Here is a 19,103-nt window from a genome sequence, read left to right on the forward strand (position 1 = left end):
GCCCAGAGAGTGGGGCCCTGCCTGCTGAGTCCCCCACCCTCTGGGCACCAGGAAGTGTGGCTGGGGCCTCACCCAGCGGGTGCTGTCAGGCCTGAAGGAAGCCCCTGTGGCGGCAGAGGGCCTGTGGGGAGGCCACAAGGGTGGGGCTTGGCTCAGGGTGTCTCAGGAGGAGGCTGGGCCAGGAATGGAGTTCTATTCCTTTTTTTCCTTATTTAAAGTTTTTAAAATAGGAAATTCCTAACATACATAAAATTTTTTAAAGAAAAATAAATATAATGGACTCCCATTTAGCAGTCATCAGCTTCAACATTAACTAACATTTGGCCAGTCTTGTTTCATTACCTTTGCACTGCTCGTTGTTTGTTCTGGAGTACTGTAAGACATGTCCTAGACATCACAGGTTTTCAGCCGTACCTACTTAGATGTGTATTTTTAACAGATGATGATTTTGAAGACTACAATCGTGGTACTGTGATCATACCCAACAGAACTAACAATCCCTGGTGTCGTCGGTCCACGGCAGGCTGTCTCAGCCTCAGCACTGACATTTGGACCAGAGCATTCTCTGCTGTGGGGCAGTCTTGTGCACTGTGGGACATGTAGCAGCACCCCTGGCCTCTACCAGGGCACCCCTCCACCCCGAGTTGTGACAGTCAAAAATGTTCTTTGACATTACTGCCAATGTTATTACATTATCCCCTGGAGACAGACTCGCCCCGTGGAGAGCCAGTGTCTGGGCACTGCAGCTCCCTGGGGTACTGCCGGGCACTCAGATACCAAACTCAAGCCCATGTTAGAGTCCTGGGAGCCGGGGGGCCTGTGACGCTGTGCTGGGCCCGCCCCCTGAGTTTCTGATTCATGGGTCCGAGGAGGGGGCCCGATAATTTGCATTTTTCCAAGTTCCCAGGCGACGCTGATGCTGCCAGCGTGGGGACCACACGTGGAGAACCGCTGCTCACAGCCTAGAGTCCTGATTAGATCCAGGTCCTTCAGGAACGTTTATAGGTGGTGATTCCCGTGGCCTGTGGCATCACCTTAGGGGTCTCAAAATGTCTGCTCGCCCCCCCACCAAGGATGTCAGAATTGACCGTGGGTTCAGGTGGTGATAGCCGGATCCTCCCTTGTGAAGTAACCGTCAGCTTCTCGCCTTATGGTTCTGAGAGCGAGCCACGGAGTGTGCTTGCCTGGGCCTGGTGTTTCATCAGGGCTTGCGAATGGAAGCATTCTGCTCCTGCCGTTCTGTCTGTGTATTGACTAGGAATGGAACCACATATCACCAAGATGTTGCTCCCCCATCTCTCAAGTGGGGCGGGGGGGGTGTGTGGCCGACGTGGTGGTGCCCTCCAGCCCCTCACCCAGCCTCTGTCTGCAGGATGAAGTCGCCCACACGGTCACCGAGAGCCGGGTCCTCCAGAACACCAGGCACCCGTTCCTCACTGTGAGTAGCACTCTTGTCCCAGGCAGGGCCTCGCCTGCCTGTGGGGCCTCCAGGCCGGCCCCCTAGGACAGAGCTCAGGGAAAGAGCCTGACCCCTGCCACTGTGAAGAACAGACTTGGTGTTGGCCAGATGGCTGGGGCACGGTGTTGTGGGCTCTCTGGGCAGCCTGAACCAAGACACCAGGGGTGGCAGCTTCTTCACAGATGGTGCCTTCATGTCAACACCTCAGCCGATTGATGATACCAGGTTATAAGATGGCCCCAGGAGAGCATGGCTGCTGTCTTTATGGGTTAGAGGCGCTTTGTCCAGCTGGTCGGAGTGGGAACGTTATTTTTTTATGTTTTAAGAGGTAATCCTAGGAGCAGATGTATTATTATTGTGCTGCCTACCAACTTAGGCTGAGCAGACCCCTCTTTGGCTACAGTCTCCATCAAGGCCAGCAGCCATCAGTTGAATGGACCAGGTTGAAGATGGCTTACAGCTTACAGGTGGTCTCTCGCTCACGTGCTGGCCAGCTGTCCTCCGGAGCCAAAGCACTGGTTCAGATGAACTCTTACGAGGTTCTTCAGTGTAGAAGACAGGGAGCAGTAGAGTTGTTGTGAGCAGGGGGTCACCTAAGGGTCCTCTTAGGAACGAACTCTCTGTAGCGCTCCTTAGAACGCAGTTTGAGAACTACTTGTTTGTCGGCAGATCGCTTTTCCAGCCTGTTTTGGGGGTTGGCTCCCAAGCCATTGCCAACTCCCAGCCAGCAAACCTCGTGTGTGTGTGTGTGTGTGTGTAGGTTTAACCCATTTGACTGTAACATGGGAGGAGGAGAGATGTGAAACAGCTCTGGTTGCTCAGAACATAGTTTCTCCCCTGGCTGTGCCTCTTGGAGGCCTAGTTGAAGGCAGAAGACAGGATCGTTGAGCACAGTAACCCTTTCCCTGCTGTCAGGGCATGAGCTCACTCATACGCCACAAAAGGTGAAGCTGAGATCTGAACCCTGGCCGCCTGATTCCCACGGCCTGGGCCAGGGTGGGGGGTGTATGTGCAGAATCAGCAGCGCCCCTGCCTCCCAGGGCCGAGCGGAGAGCCCTCCTTCTTCCCACTTCCTATCCCGCCTTCCTTCCCCACAGGCGCTGAAGTACGCCTTCCAGACCCACGACCGCCTGTGCTTCGTGATGGAGTATGCCAATGGTGGCGAGGTGAGCTGCGGCTGCCCCCAGGCTGCCTTTCTGGGTGTGGGGGGCAGAGGGAGACTTAGTGGGTGTCATCTTGTTCCATCCGCCCCCCTCCCCTTGAGGCAGGCGTCACCATTTCTGTCGTGCAGGAGGGGAAACAGGCTCAGAGCAGTTAAGTGACTTGTCCAAGTTCCCACAGCTAGTGAGTTGGTAGGCAGGATGCAAACTGAGGTCCAGAAAGCTGTGCAGAGGGCTGTGTGGGTGGTTGGCCAACAGCGCTACAAGGACGTTCTTAAAGGCCACAGAGAAAGCGTCTGCGGGTCAGGACCCCCACTCTTCTGCTGTCAGCGTGGTCTCCTGATGAGAGCCCTCAGCCACTTGCCGTCGCTCACCCGTCACCCGCTGCTCGTCCCTCACACCCTTCTCTCTCCACGCAGGGGTCGCTCACTGGCTTCACCTCTCCCACTTGGTCTCACAGCTTGTCACTTGCTCCTGAGTCGTGGTCCTCTGCTTCCTGGCTGTCGCTCCTCGTTCGCCTCCCCCCTCCTGCCTCCCGCCTCAGTCCACTCAGCGCCTGGTGTCTATCCTTCGCTCTTTATCCCTTGCTCTTTTTTTCTTTCTCTTTTCTTTTCTTTTCTTTTTTTTTTTTGGCTCACGTGAGTTCTTCTCTACTCACCGCCCCTCACTTGGGCTTTCTTGCCGTCACTCGCCGGTTCGTGGGGCAGGCGTCACCTCGTCACTGGGCTGGGTGCCGGGGCCGCACACGGTCCCCTCCTCCCCGCCCCTGGGCCGGGGTCTCACCTCCCCTGCCTCCTCTGCTGGCAGCTGTTCTTCCACCTGTCCCGGGAACGCGTCTTCACGGAGGAGCGGGCCCGCTTCTATGGCGCGGAGATCGTGTCAGCCCTGGAGTACCTGCACTCGCGGGATGTGGTGTACCGGGACATCAAGGTGAGCGTGCAGGCCGCGCACCGGCCTTCTGCCCGTCTGCTGAGCGTCCCCCTCCATGGAGGGTCTGTCTGTCTTGTCCTTCTCGGAGCTGAGCCTCCCACCCAGGCCCAAGGTGGTGGTTCCATAGCAGGTGGCCCTGCGTGGGGCCCTTCCAGGCTTCCTGCTGTGCAGCCAGAGGGTGTCGGTTGGTCCAAGCGCTTTAGAAGGTGGCCCAGCCGAGCCCACCAACGCCAGACACACGTGTCCCCTGTGAGACAGTCATCCTGCCCTAGGAGCATGCGCGGGAACAGGTGCCTGTGTCCATCTCAACGTGGACGCACACGCTCCTAGCAGCACTGTGTACACTGACCCCAAACTGGAAGCAACCCGAGTGTCCGTTGTCGGAAAGTGGGTAAAACACATGGAGGTGTATCCATGGAACTCTGCACGGCAGTTCAAGAGGACAAACTACAGCCACACACGATAGCCTGGGCGGGTCTCACGGGCTAAGGCTGAGGGCAAAACCAGAACAGATGAGGTGAATCTGTATCGTTTACAGTGTGTATATAGGTGGAAAAAATTTTTAAAAAGCAGAGAAGTAAAGTTCTTTCTGTGTTGGAGGAGGTGGTGGGTAATAACAGGGAAGGGGCACGTGGGGGCTTCTGAGGGCAGTGGTGGTCTTTATTGACCTGGTGGAGGTTACGCAGAGGCCCTCTAAAGTGCCCATTTGTGTTAAGTTTAGGAAAAAAGAGGAGAAAGAAAGATAGTGTTCCTTACGTCCAAAGTGTGACAGCCGCAGCCCGCAGCGGGGGAAGTGGTTTGGGCAGGACCTGGCTCCTGTCTCGCCCTGCCCTGCTTTTTACCAGCTCCCTGGGGGCAGGGGGCGCTGGGGAGGTGCCAGGTCTGGCCTCCCCCTGAGCCTCGGAGGGCCTAACCCTGTGCTGGGGTGTGACCTCTGGTCCCCCCTGGAGCCCCTGGCACAGCTGCCACTACCCCAGGCCACAGCCTCCTCCAGGGAAGAGCAGGGGTGTGTGGAGTTTCAGGGGTGGCAGGAAACCCTGAGATACGTTGTGTCCCTGACACATTGGCTTTTCCTACAGCTGGAAAACCTCATGCTGGACAAAGACGGCCACATCAAGATCACTGACTTCGGCCTGTGCAAAGAGGGCATCAGTGACGGGGCCACCATGAAAACCTTCTGTGGGACCCCTGAATACCTGGCGCCCGAGGTGTCTGGGGCCGGAGGGCCCAGGGGCGTGTGAGGCCGAGGGAGGAGGGGGCCCTCAGCCCTGTGTGCTTCCCCCGCCCAGGCCCTCTGAGGGCAGGGCGCCATTTCCTTCGGTGGCCCTCCCAGCCCCGGGCAGGGCCGTGTCCCCCTCGGGCCCCTCCCAGCACCTCGGCCCCGGGGGCGTGGGCCGGGCCCCTCACTGCGCCTCCCCGCACAGGTGCTGGAGGACAACGACTACGGCCGGGCGGTGGACTGGTGGGGGCTGGGCGTGGTCACGTACGAGATGATGTGCGGCCGCCTGCCCTTCTACAACCAGGACCACGAGCGCCTCTTCGAGCTCATCCTCATGGAGGAGATCCGCTTCCCGCGCACGCTCAGCCCGGAGGCCAAGTCCCTGCTTGCTGGGCTGCTTAAGAAGGACCCCAAGCAGAGGTGAGGGCTGGCGTCTGCCCCGCCCAGCCCAGTGTCACCTGCTGCCACGTCCCTCGGCCTGGAGGGGGCAGCGTCCACAGGTGCACTCGCCCGTGGGATGCTTGGTGTGTGTGGATCGTCCCCACAGCTGGCACTTAGGGAGCGCTCCCTTGGCTAGGCCTGTCCTTAGCCCTCTGGCCTCCCTGCCTTGTTTCATGGGGACACTGAGGAACAGGGTGGCCCTGTACCCAGCCTAGGGTGGCAGAGCCAGGATGTGAAGCGGCCGTCTGCCAAGCCCACCCTCTCAGCTCGCAGGATGTGACCCTGGGCACAGGAGCTCCCTCCTGAGCCTCGGATTCCTCCTCTGTGAGGTGGCGGTCTGTGGCGGGACAGAATCATTAAAGGTCGTTCGGGGCCTGCACGTCGCAGGTCCAGGCCTGCGCCGACAGCCCGTCTCCCCGGCCCCGGCTGCCCCGGGAGGCGGGTGCTGATGGCCGTCTCTGCCCAGGCTCGGCGGGGGGCCCAGTGATGCCAAGGAGGTCATGGAGCACAGGTTCTTCCTCAGTATCAACTGGCAGGACGTGGTGCAGAAGAAGGTGAGCACCACTGCCTGCCTGCTGCCCGCAGGAGCCCGGCCGCTCCCGGGCGACCTTGGCTGAGGCCTCCGCTTCTCAGGCACCTGAGCCTGGACTCGTCTCCTCCACAGCTCCTGCCACCCTTCAAACCTCAGGTCACATCTGAGGTTGACACAAGGTACTTTGACGACGAGTTCACCGCCCAGTCCATCACAATCACACCCCCGGACCGCTGTGAGTGTCTGAGGCCCCCTCTCCCCGCGGGCCTGGCTGGGCGGTGGAGGGGTGGGGTCTGCTCTTGGCCCAGTTCTCCAGGAGGAAGCTCACAGGTCCCCCTCCGTGCCTGGGCATTTTACCCTGCAGTATGTTCGCCAGGGCTTTCGCCGTTGGCCCACCGGTGGACCTGGTGAGGGTCACCAGGAGCCATTGGCCGCAGCACTTGGGGGAGAGGTCTGGGCAGGAGATGCTTGAGGAGTCATCAGTGCCCACAGTTGTCTCCCAAGTTGCTCAGGTCTTTGGGGCTGGATGGGTTCGGTGATCCTGTAGCTGTTTGAGTTCTTACTGTCACCTGCCCAGTGCTGGAGACACAGCAGTGACGAGACAGCCCTGGGCCCTGCCCTCAGGGAGCTCAGAGTCCAGGTGGGCTGACAGCCCACAGTGATCAGGCCTGTGGTATTAGAAGTACAGGGTCTGGAGAAGCTCAGAGGAAATGCCTGACTTGGCCTGTTAGTCAGGGCTTCCTGGAGAAAGAGACATGGCAGCTGAGACTCGCTCTTGGCAGAAGGAGTGGCATGTGGGACTCCCAGAAATGGGAGCACTGCAGAGGTCAGAACAGATGGGGGAAGGGCGAGGGCATCAGGGCCAGAGCAGGAGGATCTTGGGGGCCACTGGAGGAGTACGGACGTGTTGCACGGGGAGCCACAGAAGGGTCTTGGGCAGAGGAGGGAAGGGTTGCATCAGGGCTTTAGCAAGTACCCCCTCCTCGGCTGCATGTGGAGGGGAGGATTGTTGGGGGTAGGAGTGGCGCCCAGGGCAGGGGCTGGGCCACAGAGGTCTGGGCTGGACCCCAGTGTGGCCTGGGGCAGAGGAGCTGGGGGGAGCTCGGGAGGCTGAGTGAGCAGGCTGTGGGGCCCGTGGGCCAGGGCTCTGGCCTGGGGTGGAGCTGTGGCTGAGAGACTGGGTCTGCGAGGAAGCCCCTGAGCCTCGGTCCGGTGGTCCCCGTTCTCGTTCTCGGGGACAGCGCGCCAGCTGGGGCTTGCACTGTGGTCTGGCTGCAGCCCTTCCTGGGGCTGGGTGGGGTGCCCGGGCCCTCTGCAGGCCGGTTCTCCCCAATCCACCTCCACCGACCCCGCAGATGACAGCCTGGGCTCACTCGAACTGGACCAGCGGACCCACTTCCCCCAGTTCTCCTATTCGGCCAGCATCCGAGAGTGAGCGGAGCGAGCAGCGCTGCCCGCCGCCGCCGCCACGACGCACGCGCGGCTGCCATCGCCACCGGGGGGCTTTTTTTAAAACTTTTTATTTTGCCTTTTTTGTTTGTGTCCCCATCCCTCACCTCCTGACCCCCATTTCCAGTTTTTTCTTCAGCCCTCTGCCAAACTCACCTCAGCGGTCCTAGTGGCCCTGCCTACAGGATCCTGTCCTGCCCTCACCTTTGTGCCCAGGCCAGGATTTGGGAGACTCTCCACTGCCTGCCCCAGGACCAGGCCTTTGGGCAGTTGGAGAGATGCCGGTTTTTAATCAACATAAAGTCCCAGTGAGGGGCGAAGCATGGAGCCGTGGGGCCTACCTGAATTTCTGGCTGGGGCGCCCACAGGCAGCCCTGCCTCTGGGTTGCTGCTTCTGTCAGAGGCTGCCTTCTGGTGGGCCGCCCGGTGGACAGCGCACTGGTGCTGCCTTCCTTGCCCTGTCGTTAGGCTCGGAGTGGCCTGGCGTGGGGCAATCCAGCCCCCTTCTCCCATGGGGGCGGAAAAGCAATAATGTCCAGGGGTCAGGGGTGCGGGAGTAGGCGAGGGCCTTTGGAAGCCGCATGCAGGACTGGGGGTTCAGGGCTCCCTCGTGGGGAGGGGGCCTGCTCTACCCTGTGGGGAACCAGGAGGGGGCCCAGGGGATGGGCGCTGCCTCCTGGCCCTGTCTTCCCCCATCCCCTAAGCTGCTCTCCTGACCCTGGGGATGAGGCAGGAGGAGCATTTGGGGGCTGGCTTCCCCACCCAACAGCCCCGTGCCTTACCAGGGCTTCCTTCAGCCGGCCTTACCTCCTGCTGGAGCCCGGGCCTGGCCCCAGCCCCTTCTGAGGATGGGGGCCGGGATGTCCTCCTTCTCTCTGCCTGGGGCGGAGGGGCGCCAGCCTCGGCTGTTACACATCTCGCACCGAGACAGTATTGGGCCCGGTGGACTTGGGTCGAAGAGGGGGTGGGGCTGGGTGTCTGGTACGAACCGAGGTAGGGGCCTCTGCGAAGGGAGGCTCCAGGCCACCTCACTCCTTCCCGCTCTCCGGGCCCCACGTTCTGCAGCCTTAAGGTGAACGTGTCAGTGCTCTGGGCACTCAACGTGCGTGCCTCAGGCTGTGTGTGTCTGCGGGCGTGCCTGTGCATCTGGGATGCAGATGCACGTGGGGTGTGTGTGTGTGCACGTGTGTTGGGTATGTGTGTGCGAGGGCAAGCGAGTCCGGCCTCGAGTGTGCGTGGTGTGTGTGGGCTCGGGCCCCGCCCCTGGCCCAGGCACTTCAACCCGAGGGGGAGGGGTGCTAGCCTAGCAGGGGAGCCACACCTGAGGTCCACTTGTTGCCCTGTCCCCCCTGCCCTGTTCCCCCCAGCATCTCTGGGGTTTGGGATTTAGTCTCTGTGGTTTTGATCACCCCAGCCCACCTTCTGTAGGTAGGTCACAGAGAGACATTCTGGGGCGGGGTGGGGGTTTGGTTTGGGTGGGTGGGTTCTGACTTTTCCTGTCTGTGTGTGTTTGTCGTTCACCTGACAGTTCTCCCTCCTCCCCACCGGCCTGTCCCCATCCCTCGTGTTTGTACGGTACAAGCAATAAAGACACTCATTTCAGCCTGGGGCCCACCACCCTGGGCCTTTCCTTGCTTCCAGAGTCTGGCCCCGGGCATCAGCTGCCTCCTGCTCCCGTCCTTCTGGTCACGGGGCCTGTTGAGCCACGAGGAGGGGGTGAGGTGTGCTCAAGCTCAGGGTGGAGGGTGGGGACCGCTGGGGGGGGAAGCTGCCGAAGAGTTGGGGGAAGGCGCCTGGGCGGGGGGTACAGTGGACAGAGACCATTGCAGTCCCTCGGAAGCTGCTTAGGCAGAAAGAGGTGGGGTGGAGAGATGGGGGTGGAAGGGGTGCGAGGTGTCGCTGGGCCCTAGAGTGGGCGTGGGAGGGAGAGGACTCATTTCCTGTGGCCCTTGAGCCCTGGAAGGGGGCACTGCCTGCTCGCCCCATCTTACCTATGGCCCCCAATTCTGACACACAACCCTTGGCGGATCAGTGGGATGTGTGGTGGCAGTCGGCTGGGAGCACCTCGGGTTGGGTTACAGCCTTCACAGTTCTGGGACCCCTCTGGCACCTGTCCCTTTAATCCTGGAGTTACCATGCTTGAGTCACTCCTCTCAGACCCCAGGGCCAGGGCTGCCCTTGCGGAGCCCTGGCACAGGTGAATTTAATGTCAGATTTTGCCCGAAGGTGTAGGCCTTTACACACACGGAGCCTTTGAGATTGTAAATGGGGATAGAGGAAAAGTCAGATGCTACAACCAAGACTCAAGGAACATTTTTTGTTTTCTAACTTCATATGGACTTTACTATGAATTGAGTTACAAAAGTATGTCCTGGTGGTCATATGATAAACGTCAGAGAGGCTTATAAAGAAAAGCCTTTTAAAAGCAACTATACTCCAATAAAAATTAATGAAAAAAGAAAAGCCTTTTACTCTTCCCTCTTGTCCAGCCCCTGGAGGTGCCTGGTGCTAGAGTTCCTCGTCCCACCACACTGTCGCTCAGACCTTCGTGTGGGTCCAGCCCCGCATCTACCTCAGCCAGTTAGTGGTGTCTTAACAGCCCGCGGAGGCCTCCCCCGGGTTCCTCAGTTGAATGTGTATCCGTAGATGTAGTGGTGCTTCTTATTTCGGTAGGAGAACTTTTCCCAAATAGGGAGTTTTAGAGGGGAGTGTTTTAATAAATTTTACCAATTAGGGAAATTAAATTTTGAATAGATCTGTCTTTTGTCACGTGCATTTAGACAGTTTCACGAGTTTTGTGAAAGGAGGAGGAGGAAACTCAAAACCACCCCCAGGCCTTGAGCGGTCATTCTGGTCCTCATGTTACCCCTGTGCCAGTGGACACAGTGCCGTGAAAGGCTGTCCCTCTGTCTGCATAACTCTTTCCTCCCAGCTGAGGTCGTCAAGCTGCTGGGCTCTGTACTGCTGCATCTTACCCCTCCCCCCTCCTGCCGGCATATGTACATCAGTAGGCTTGCTGGGTCGTTGGTAGAAACGAGATCCTCCTCTCTGAGCCACTTTTCTGCATTTGGGGGACTCCTCGTGGACACTTGTCATGCCTCCAGCTGCTTCACGAGCTTTCTCTGCTTTCTTGGGTTGGATGTGCCTCAACTGATTCAGCTGCCCCCTGTCGACAAGAATTTACTTGGTTTCCAGTTTGTTTGCTGCTACCAGCAGTACTGTAATAAACCTTTGACAGTGTAACAATCCATCTTATCGCGCTTGTGCTTTTTAAATTTTTGTGGCCTACATTCTAGAGTTGCTGTATTTTAATACATGCCAGATAGCTTTCCCCAAAAGTGTAGCGATTCACATATTTTTAACTTTAATTTTGAAATAATTGCAGACTCGTTGAAAACTTTGAAACTTTAAAAAAGAGTACCACAGTGATTCTAGGACTGGAGCAGAAAATGTACAAGATGAACCCGAGCATCTTGTGCCCGAAAATAAGGACCTACTAGAACCAAACCAAACCCTCACTGACGGGGCATTGAAGGGACACAGGAGCCAATGGGAAAGAGCCCCCAGTGGCCACAGCTGAAAGCAATTTGAGCAACAATAATTAGCATAGTATTGGGTTTTACCCAAGGGGTAAAATAAATGAGTCTGTGCTGATATAAATGACAAATGGTGAGAACAGACATATCTCTACAGAATTCCAGATAATATCTGTAAATAGTCTGCCTTCAAAGAGGGGAAACATGGCCCCCACTCCTTTGGTATGGACTGCAAAGTGACTTGCTTCCAAAGAGTACAGTATGGAAAGGGGGGAAGGGAACTGTTAGTGGAGAAAGTGGAGCTGCATCAGGCAGGTGGTCAAGGTCAACGTCAAGTGGTGAATCATGTCGGCAATGTGTACCTCCTATAGGAGGCGATTAGATGATACTTTACCTCTGGGGTCTTTCTGAAACACTCTCAGTCTAATAAAGAGAAAACACGCATCAGGAAGAGTCCAGCTGAGGGATGTTCTGCACAAGACCCGACCACTGGTTCTCAGAACTGTCAAGGTTGTTCAAAACAAGGAGAGCCTGAGAAGCTGTCACAGCCAAGAGAAGCCTTAGGAAACATGAAGACTAAATGTAGTGTGTCCTGAATGGGGTCCTGGGACAGAGAAGACATTAGGTAAAAAGTCAGGAAATCTGAATAGTGCGTGGACTTGAATAATACTATGTCCCTATTGGTTCATTAAATTGTGACAAGACCACACTAAAGTGTTAATAGGGGAAACTGGGTCTGGGTATGTGGGAACTCTGTCCTCTCTGCAACTTTCCATAAATCTCCAAAATTTATTTTTAAAAAGTACGAAAAATTTTCATCTACCCTTCACGCAGGTTCTCCGTGATATCCTACACTGACTTTATCCACCACCCCCCCTCCCGATATTTATGTATCTGTCCCAAAACAAGAACATTCTCTTACATAATCAAGGTCCAATTATCAAGGTCAGGAAGTTAATATTGATACAATGCTTTTCTCTTGGACCTTGATCAGATTTTACTAATAGTCACATTAATGTCCCCGAATACGAAAGAAAAGTCCTGGCTAATGACTCAGTCCAGGCTCACACGTTGTATTCAGTTGTCTGGTTTGAAGCTTACAGGGCCGTTATTTTGCAGAATGCTCCTCAATCAGAGTTTGTTGCCTGATGTTTCCTTGTGGTTATATGTAAGCTATTTTTTGAAAGGAATTCCCCGAAATGAGATGCCCCTATCAGTGCATCCTATCAGGAGGCACATGAGGTGATCTGTCCTTTTCCTGGTGATGACTTGGATTCCTTGGTTAAGGTGGCGTCTGTCAGATTTCTCCTCTGTAAAGTTACTACTTTCCCTTTGTAGTTATTTCGTACAGGCATATCTCATTTTATTGTGCTTTGCTTTATTGCACTTGGCAGATAACTGCATGTTTTACAAATTGAAGGTTTGTGGCAACCCTGTATTGTCAGATGATGGTTAGCGTGTTTTTTGTTTTTCTTTTGTTGTTTTGTGTGTGTGTGTGATTTTTTTTCAATAAAGCATTTTAAAATTAAGGTATGCACATTGTTTCTTTAGACATAATACTATCGCACACTTAATAGACTACAGTATAGTGTACACAACTTTTATACGCACTGGGAAACCAAAAAAAATTGTGTGACTCACTTTATTGTGATATTTGCTTTATGGGGGTGGTCTGGAACCAAACCTGCACTGTCTCTGAGGTCTGCCTGTACTGTGTAGAGATACTCTGAGCATATGAATATCCAGGTTCTCATCAGGGGTTCAGGCAAAGGGAACAGCAAGTGCAAAGGTCCTGAGGCAGGCAGGTGTCTGATGTGTTTGGGGAACATAAAGAAGACAGGGTATTTCAAAACGACTGAGGAATGGGGAGAGTAGAAGGAAATGAGTTTAGAGAGGTAACAATGTGCCAAAAGGACCTTGTGCTGAAGGTAAGGAGTTTGTTTTATTTTAAGTATGACAGAAAGCCAGTGGTCCGGGATCTCACACTCTTCTCTGCTCACTTTTCCAGCTTCACTGACCTCTCAATGCCTGAAAATAGCAAGCTCTCCTACCTCAGGGCCTTTGCTCATGCTGTTCACTCCACCTGGAATATTCTCACCTCTCTTTGCGTTTCTGGCTCCTCCTCTAACAGGTTTCAGTTTCAACATCACCTCCTCAAAGAGGCCCTTCCAGATGATTTAAAAATTACATGCAGCCTGTTCACTCATTCATTCAACAAATGTTTGAGTACCGACTATGTGCCAAGCCCTGTTCTAGGCACTGAGAATACAGCAATGAAAAACAAACAAAAAATTAGATAAGCCCTACCCTCATGGGGTTCACATTCTAGTCAGGAGGGAGACAATAAATAAAGCAGTAAGTGCTAAGAAGAGAATAAGTGCATAGAAAGAATGGGAACAGGAAATGCTTAGGATGGCACTTTTTATGGAGAAGGTAACATCTGAGTAAACACTTTACAGGAAATGAAGGATCTCTGACGGAAGAGGTTCCACGCAGAGGGAATAGCCAGTGTAAAGGCCCTGAGGTAGGACTGTGCCTGGTGTGGGTGAGGATGAGCCAGGAGGCCAGTGTGATGGGAGAGGAATGAGTGAGGGGGATAGGAGATGAGCTCAAAGGTGTGTTTGGGATGGGAAGATAATATAGGGCCACTTGGACTTTCAACTTGAGGGATATGGGAGCCACAATGTTCTGAAGAGAGGCAGAGTGTGATCTGACTTATTAGGTGTCACAGGGTCATTTCCAGCTGCATGTGGGTAGCAGACTGTAGAGGATGGGTTCAGGGAGAGCAGTGAAGAGGCCGCTGCACTAGTCCAGACCGATCGCTGGTGACTTGTGCGGGTCATCTCCACAGTAGGCTGTGGGCTTGGTAAAGGCAGCGACCACAGCTGGTTTGCTCATCCCTGAATACCCACTACAGGGGACAGAGGCCCTCTATTAATATTTGTTATGTGATTTTATAGCTCTCATGCCTTGAGCTTTTACTGTATTAATCCCTGTGCTGGACACTTAACAAACCATCTTACAAATTCCTCAGGACAACTCTGTCGGCTAAGTTTTGAAACCCTTACTTTATAGCTGAGGAGAGTGCGACTCAGAGGGCCTGCGTCTGGTCATATAGTAAGTAGCAGGAAGAGGATTTGATCCAGCTGTCTGACCTAGAAGGTTTGGAGGGTGCAGAGCGAGCCCACGTAGCATTCGCCATTGCCTGTGCGCCTGCCCAGGTGAAGCGTGCTCAGCGCGCATGCGCCCAGGCGCATTTAAAGCGCCCTGGCGCATTTAAAGCGCCCACCGCGGGTCCTCAGCGCCAGCGGGAAGAGGCGGGAGCTCGGCTTGGCCCTTGACTCCAGCCTGAAGGATGCTGGTGAGATACAGGAGCCAGGTTCCCACCTCCTGGCTTGGGCCTTTCTCCAGACCCTGACCCCACCCCCTCTCCCTTGCAGAGTCCAACTGACCCCCTCGATGCCAAGCCTCGGAGCACCCCAGTCCCCGACGGTGTCCCCGCGGGAAGGAGGGTCTCCCCAGGATGCCCGGAGAGGCCCCCTGGGCCGTGCGCGCCGCCGGGGCTGGAGGAGGCTCTGAGCTCGCTGGGGCTGGAGGGAGAACGTGAGTACGCCGGGGATATCTTCGCCGAAGTCATGGTGAGTGGGACCGGGGCGGGACACTCGTGGACCAGTGGGCTTTGGGCAACTCTGGCGCCGCCCACATCCCTGGAGGGCAGCAGAGGCTGTCGGGTTAGAGGAAGCCAAAGCTGACTCGCTTGCCCAACGCCCACTCAGCAAGCATTCCCTAACTCCCACCTCGCCAGCCTCTCACCTCACTTCCCACCCGACTTTGCAGCTTTTACACCACTGCCACCCACAACTTGGCTTTTTTCTCGCACTGTTACCTGTGTGGTTTCCACTGCCGGGAATGCCCTTTCCCATCTTCCCCAGGCTGTCTGCAGCCCCTCCTTTGGTACTGCATAACCTCTCGTACTTGTCCCTCACATTTACTCACTTACCAACTATTTAGCGAGTTATTAACAAATGTTTCTGAGCACGTTCTAGGCACTGGGGACGCTGTGATGGACAACATGAGATAGTCTGTCCTCACTGTGGGGAGACAAACAAATGCGGGCGATAATTTCAGAAGGGCCACAAAAACCAAACACAGGCCATGGTGGTCCACAGTTACCTGTCTGAGACAGGCACTGCCAGAAGAAATACCGAAGGGATGTGTTTATGTAACAAACATCTTGTGAGCATCTCTCCTGGGTCAGGGTCTCTGTTAGGAACCAAGACACAGCTGTGATCTGAACAGAAATCCCTGCCCTCGTGGTGCCAGCAGTCTAGTGGGGCAAAAAGACAAAACATTCAAGGAAACACAGGGTATCTCCAGACTGAAATACTATGAAGAAAATAAAGCAATGAGATAGAGATGATGGGGTGCAAGGAAAAGTATAGAAAAAGTCAGGGAAATTTTAGCTGAGACTGGAATGACCGAGAAGTCAGCAATGCAAGGAGTGGGGAATGACCATTTCAGCTGGAGGGAATGGCCGGTACGTAAGTGCAAAGGTCCTGAGGTAGGAATGAGCTTGGCATAGTCTAGGGCCAAAAGAACGCTGGAGTAGTGGAGTGTGGGTTGTGAGGGGAGAGAGGGAAGAGGTGATGTTGGAGCAGGGCCTGAGAGAGTCTGAGAGCAATTGGGATTTTCTCCTAAGGGTACTGAAAGCCAAGGAAGGGTTTTAAGCAGGGGAGTTCCTTGGTCAGATTTATAGTTTAGAAAGACCCTCTGGGTGCTCTGAGGAGGATGGGTTGAGGCTTGGTGACTAAGATTGGAGTCTGGGAACCCAGGAGGAGATGCTCAGGAAGTCCTGTGGCCATGGGGGCTAGACTGGAGAGATGGAAAGTGAGGCATCCAGGGTTCTAGATGGGGACACGGAAGAGCATATTCGGAGGGGACGTCGGAGGCCAGTTTGTGTGTGGCACTCATGACATCCAACTGGTGCGAGGAGATTGCTGCACCCAGGGCTGGAGCCCGGGAGAGAAGCCGAGGCGCAGGTGAGGAGAGTGAGGCCGTTCCTGCCCGACCCCAGGTGTGCCGCGCGCTGCCCCGGAGGGCCCTGCCCCGCGCCGTGACCCCGGAGATGCGCGCGCTAGTGGTGGACTGGCTAGTGCAGGTTCACGTACGTAATGGGGAGGGAGAAAGGGCTGGGCCTGCGTAGCATCCTAGAACCGTGGTGATCACCTGCGCCTCTCCCCAGGAGTACCTGGGCCTGGCGGGGGACACGCTCTACCTGGCCGTGCACCTGCTCGATTCCTACCTAGGCGCGGGCCGAGTGCGCCTACACCGCCTGCAGCTGCTGGGCGTGGCCTGCCTGTTCGTGGCGTGCAAAATGGAAGAGTGCGTGCTTCCAGAGGTACTCCCGGGGCGGGGCTTGGGAGGGTGGAGCCCTTCCTCGCCGCATCACAGATTAAACGCCTACTGTGTGCCAAGCGAGCACTTTACCTACTCTTGGAATCCCAGCATGTCTGTCTGTGGTAGAGGCTACCAGTGTGTCCCTTTAACAGAGGAAGAGACTGAGGCCCAGAGAGAGGAAGACATTTGCCCAAAGGCAAGCATTTGGGACTTGAACTCAGTCTTGAGTAGTTATAGTAGTTTGAGTAGTTAACATGCATAAACTCAGTGCCTTATCAGAACTGCCTGGTGAGGTAGGGAGTAACATCTCCGTTTTATGGATGAAGAAACTGAATCTCAGAGAGCTTCAGTGGATGTCCATGTCACACAGAGAGTAAATGGTAGGGTTTGAGCTCGGGAACGCAAGTCTATCTGACTCTGAAGCCTCTGCTTCCCACGATTTCCAGACAACAAATCAATGGCCCCATTTTACAGACCAGGAAACTGAGGTCCAGAACAGGGACTGAACCGATCCCAGGAGCTCAAGGGCAGGGAGTAACGAGCCGGGGTTCAAGATTCCTCCACCTCTTTCCCCCCAATTCCCAGCCCGCCTCCCTCTGCCTCCTGGGCGATGGCTCCTTCTCGCGGGCCGAGCTTCTGTGCGCGGAGCGCCGCATCCTGAGCCGCTTGGATTTCCGGCTGCACCACCCGGGCCCGCTACTTTGCCTCGGGCTGCTTGCTGCGCTGGCCCGGAGCGGCCCACAGGTGCGCGGGGCAGGGGCGTGACCTGCGCGGCTAGGGGCGTGGCCTGCGCGGGAGGGGGCGTGGCTTGATTGCTCCCCGCCACAATGGCAGGTGTTGCTACTTGCCACTTACTTCCTGGAGCTGTCTCTGCTGGAGGCCGAGGCAGCAGGATGGGAGCCGGGTCGCCGTGCCGCTGCAGCGCTGAGCCTGGCACACCGGGTGCTCCACGGGGCGGGTTCCGGGCCCGAGCCGGCGCTTTACAGGTATGGCCGCGGCGGAGGGTCTCTGTGGCTTCAGGGCCTACCTTCTTGGTCGCCGTCTTTACCGTCTCAGAGAATGTGAGACAATTAGGTGTGTGTGCGTGGGGGCTGGGGGCTGGGGTGGGGCTAGACTTGTTTGCTGGGTGCGAGAGAGAATGGGGTGTCTGCCTCGTCTGGGGGGTCCCATTTGCTTTTCTCTGGGGGTGTCTGAGAGACTGGGGTGTTTGTTCAGATGTGGGGGCCCTTAACCTTGCCCCAAGGTGAAAAATAGGATCTCCTCAGGCCCAGAAGATGCTCTAATTGCGTTCCAGGGTTGAGAAGGAGAGGTCTGCCAGCCTCGAGTCCCTTAGCTCCCTTCCTGGCCACGAATTGGTGTCCCTTTAGCTGCTGGAGTCCCTCATCTCCTTGTTGACCATGCCACCGCGGGGCAGGGTGAATCATCTTTTCCTTCAGCCCGTGCCCTAGGGTAGAGCTGGATGTCTGTCTGCCCATCCTCAGCCCCAGTCCTTCCCTCTTCGCGTGTCCTGGCTCTCCCATAGCCGCGCTCTGAGGGAAGAATAGGGGGTCTGGCCCTCCTCGGCGCCCTCCAGTCACTCTAGATGATGGACCGCGTGTCCGACCTCGAGAGAACTCCTGAGAAGTCCTCGGGGACCCAAGTCAGCTCGTCTTCTCAGCCTCGAGCCCCAAGCTCCGAGGACAGGTCGTCTCCTATTCCCCGCTACCCCTGCCCCATCTCTGTTTCTCCGTCTCTCCGCCGCAGCCGGGCGGAGCTGGGCCCGGTCGAGCCGTGCATGGTCCGCGCCGCGCTCCGAGGCCCTGCGCCCGGCCTCGCCGCCATCTTCCTCAAGTACGCGCGGCCCCAACGCCAGGGCACCAGCCTCGCCGCCGCCCGCCTGCTCCGCCACCCCCCGGCCGGGCCTCCCTGAGCCCCGAGACCCCAGCAAAAAAAGACTCTCTTTGTGCGTCTGTCTCCCACTTCAATAAAAGAGTTTTTTATTCCGAGCGCTCTCTATCCTCAGTGGTCGAATTCTGGCCCCTCTCTCGCTTTTGATTGGTCACTTCCCGGGCCTCTCACCCACCTGATTGGATGTTCTCACCAAGTCCCTTAATGGCTGCTGGGAGACGCGATGAGAATTCTGGACTCCGCCGCCAGGGGGCACTGGCGGGCTTCCGCAAGCGCCGCTGAGCGGGACAAAACGGGGATCCCTAACGCAAACGCTTGCGGGAGTTAGATAGGGATGCTGAGAGAAAAATCGCAATGCAAGCGAAGGAAACTCGGTCTTCGGGTTGGGGAGAAGCTAGGAGCAATGGCGACTGTGAGAAACTGAGAATGCCTGTCCTAGTCATGAGGAATGCTAGCTACCTTGATGTTGCCAGATTTTCAGATTTTGTTAACGAAGGAAGCTGAAAATCTGTGATTCCATAAATATCTCTGCTCTTCTAATGCTGGCAACTAATTCAATATTTTTAACGGTTGTACAAATCTAACACATCACATATACTGACCTGTGAGGGTCATCAGTTTGTGATAGTATGGGCCTTTGATAGCAAGAGTTTGTTAAATGCGCTCTGATTTACTTAACCTCTGAAGTGCCACAGTGTCAGTAGGTATAATACAGTACCGACCTCTTGGTGGTGTGATGAGGACGTGAGTTAACATAAACCTAAAGCTTTAGGACCGTGTCTGGCACTTAGTAGGTGTTGCGAATGTGCTAGCATTGCATCCTAGCAGGATTGTGAGGTACAGTTGTCCCATTTCTACCGAGCCCCTAGCACCTAGCCATTTGGTAGGTGCTCAGAAAATAATTGTTATGAATCAGTGGATTTCCAAGTTTTTAATTAAAACAAAAACATGCCCGAGGTGCAGAAAGGTGACCAATGCTGTTCTGGAATCCAATCTCGGGAATATTAGACCCTTAACCAAGCCTGGGTTTGGAGGTGCAGAGAGGAGGAAGTTTTCACCATTGAGGTGTTCAAGTTTGGAGGATTGGGGATCA

At 55.7% G+C, this 19,103-nt stretch overlaps 2 protein-coding genes across 12 annotated transcripts in view; both read left to right on the plus strand.

The window, feature by feature from the left end:
* The window catches only part of AKT2 (AKT serine/threonine kinase 2), a 48,471-nt gene extending 39,639 nt beyond the window's left edge, over window positions 1-8,832 (plus strand). For 6 of the 7 annotated variants that reach the window (XM_036832696.1, XM_036832699.1, XM_036832697.1 and 3 more), the window contains 8 exons: window positions 1,373-1,438; window positions 2,557-2,625; window positions 3,427-3,549; window positions 4,629-4,757; window positions 4,974-5,188; window positions 5,676-5,763; window positions 5,874-5,976; window positions 7,318-8,832. In XM_036832696.1, coding sequence (XP_036688591.1) covers window positions 1,373-1,438; window positions 2,557-2,625; window positions 3,427-3,549; window positions 4,629-4,757; window positions 4,974-5,188; window positions 5,676-5,763; window positions 5,874-5,976; window positions 7,318-7,502 — 978 coding nt within the window. In that variant the 3' untranslated portion in view covers window positions 7,503-8,832. Of the gene's footprint in view, window positions 1-1,372; window positions 1,439-2,556; window positions 2,626-3,426; window positions 3,550-4,628; window positions 4,758-4,973; window positions 5,189-5,675; window positions 5,764-5,873; window positions 5,977-7,096 lie in introns of all 7 variants that reach the window. The other variant, XM_036832701.1, reaches the window with a different exon arrangement.
* Window positions 8,833-14,002: 5,170 nt separating this feature from the next.
* Window positions 14,003-18,095, plus strand: LOC118884597 (cyclin P). Of its 5 annotated transcripts, none has more exons than XM_036832309.1 (7): window positions 14,003-14,087; window positions 14,167-14,364; window positions 15,627-15,890; window positions 15,969-16,124; window positions 16,709-16,867; window positions 16,958-17,109; window positions 17,867-18,095. In XM_036832309.1, exons 1-7 carry the CDS (start codon window positions 14,082-14,084, stop codon window positions 18,030-18,032), a joined length of 1,101 nt encoding a protein of 366 aa, XP_036688204.1. In that variant the 5' UTR covers window positions 14,003-14,081; the 3' UTR covers window positions 18,033-18,095. The 5 variants fall into 5 exon arrangements, with proteins under 5 accessions (XP_036688204.1, XP_036688205.1, XP_036688207.1 ...); XM_036832310.1 differs by having other exon boundaries at window positions 15,720-15,890; XM_036832312.1 differs by having other exon boundaries at window positions 15,801-15,890.
* The last annotated feature ends 1,008 nt before the right edge of the window (window positions 18,096-19,103 follow it).

The sequence above is a fragment of the Balaenoptera musculus genome, chromosome 19, assembly GCF_009873245.2.
Source record: "Balaenoptera musculus isolate JJ_BM4_2016_0621 chromosome 19, mBalMus1.pri.v3, whole genome shotgun sequence".
NCBI classification, from domain to species: Eukaryota; Metazoa; Chordata; class Mammalia; order Artiodactyla; family Balaenopteridae; genus Balaenoptera; species Balaenoptera musculus.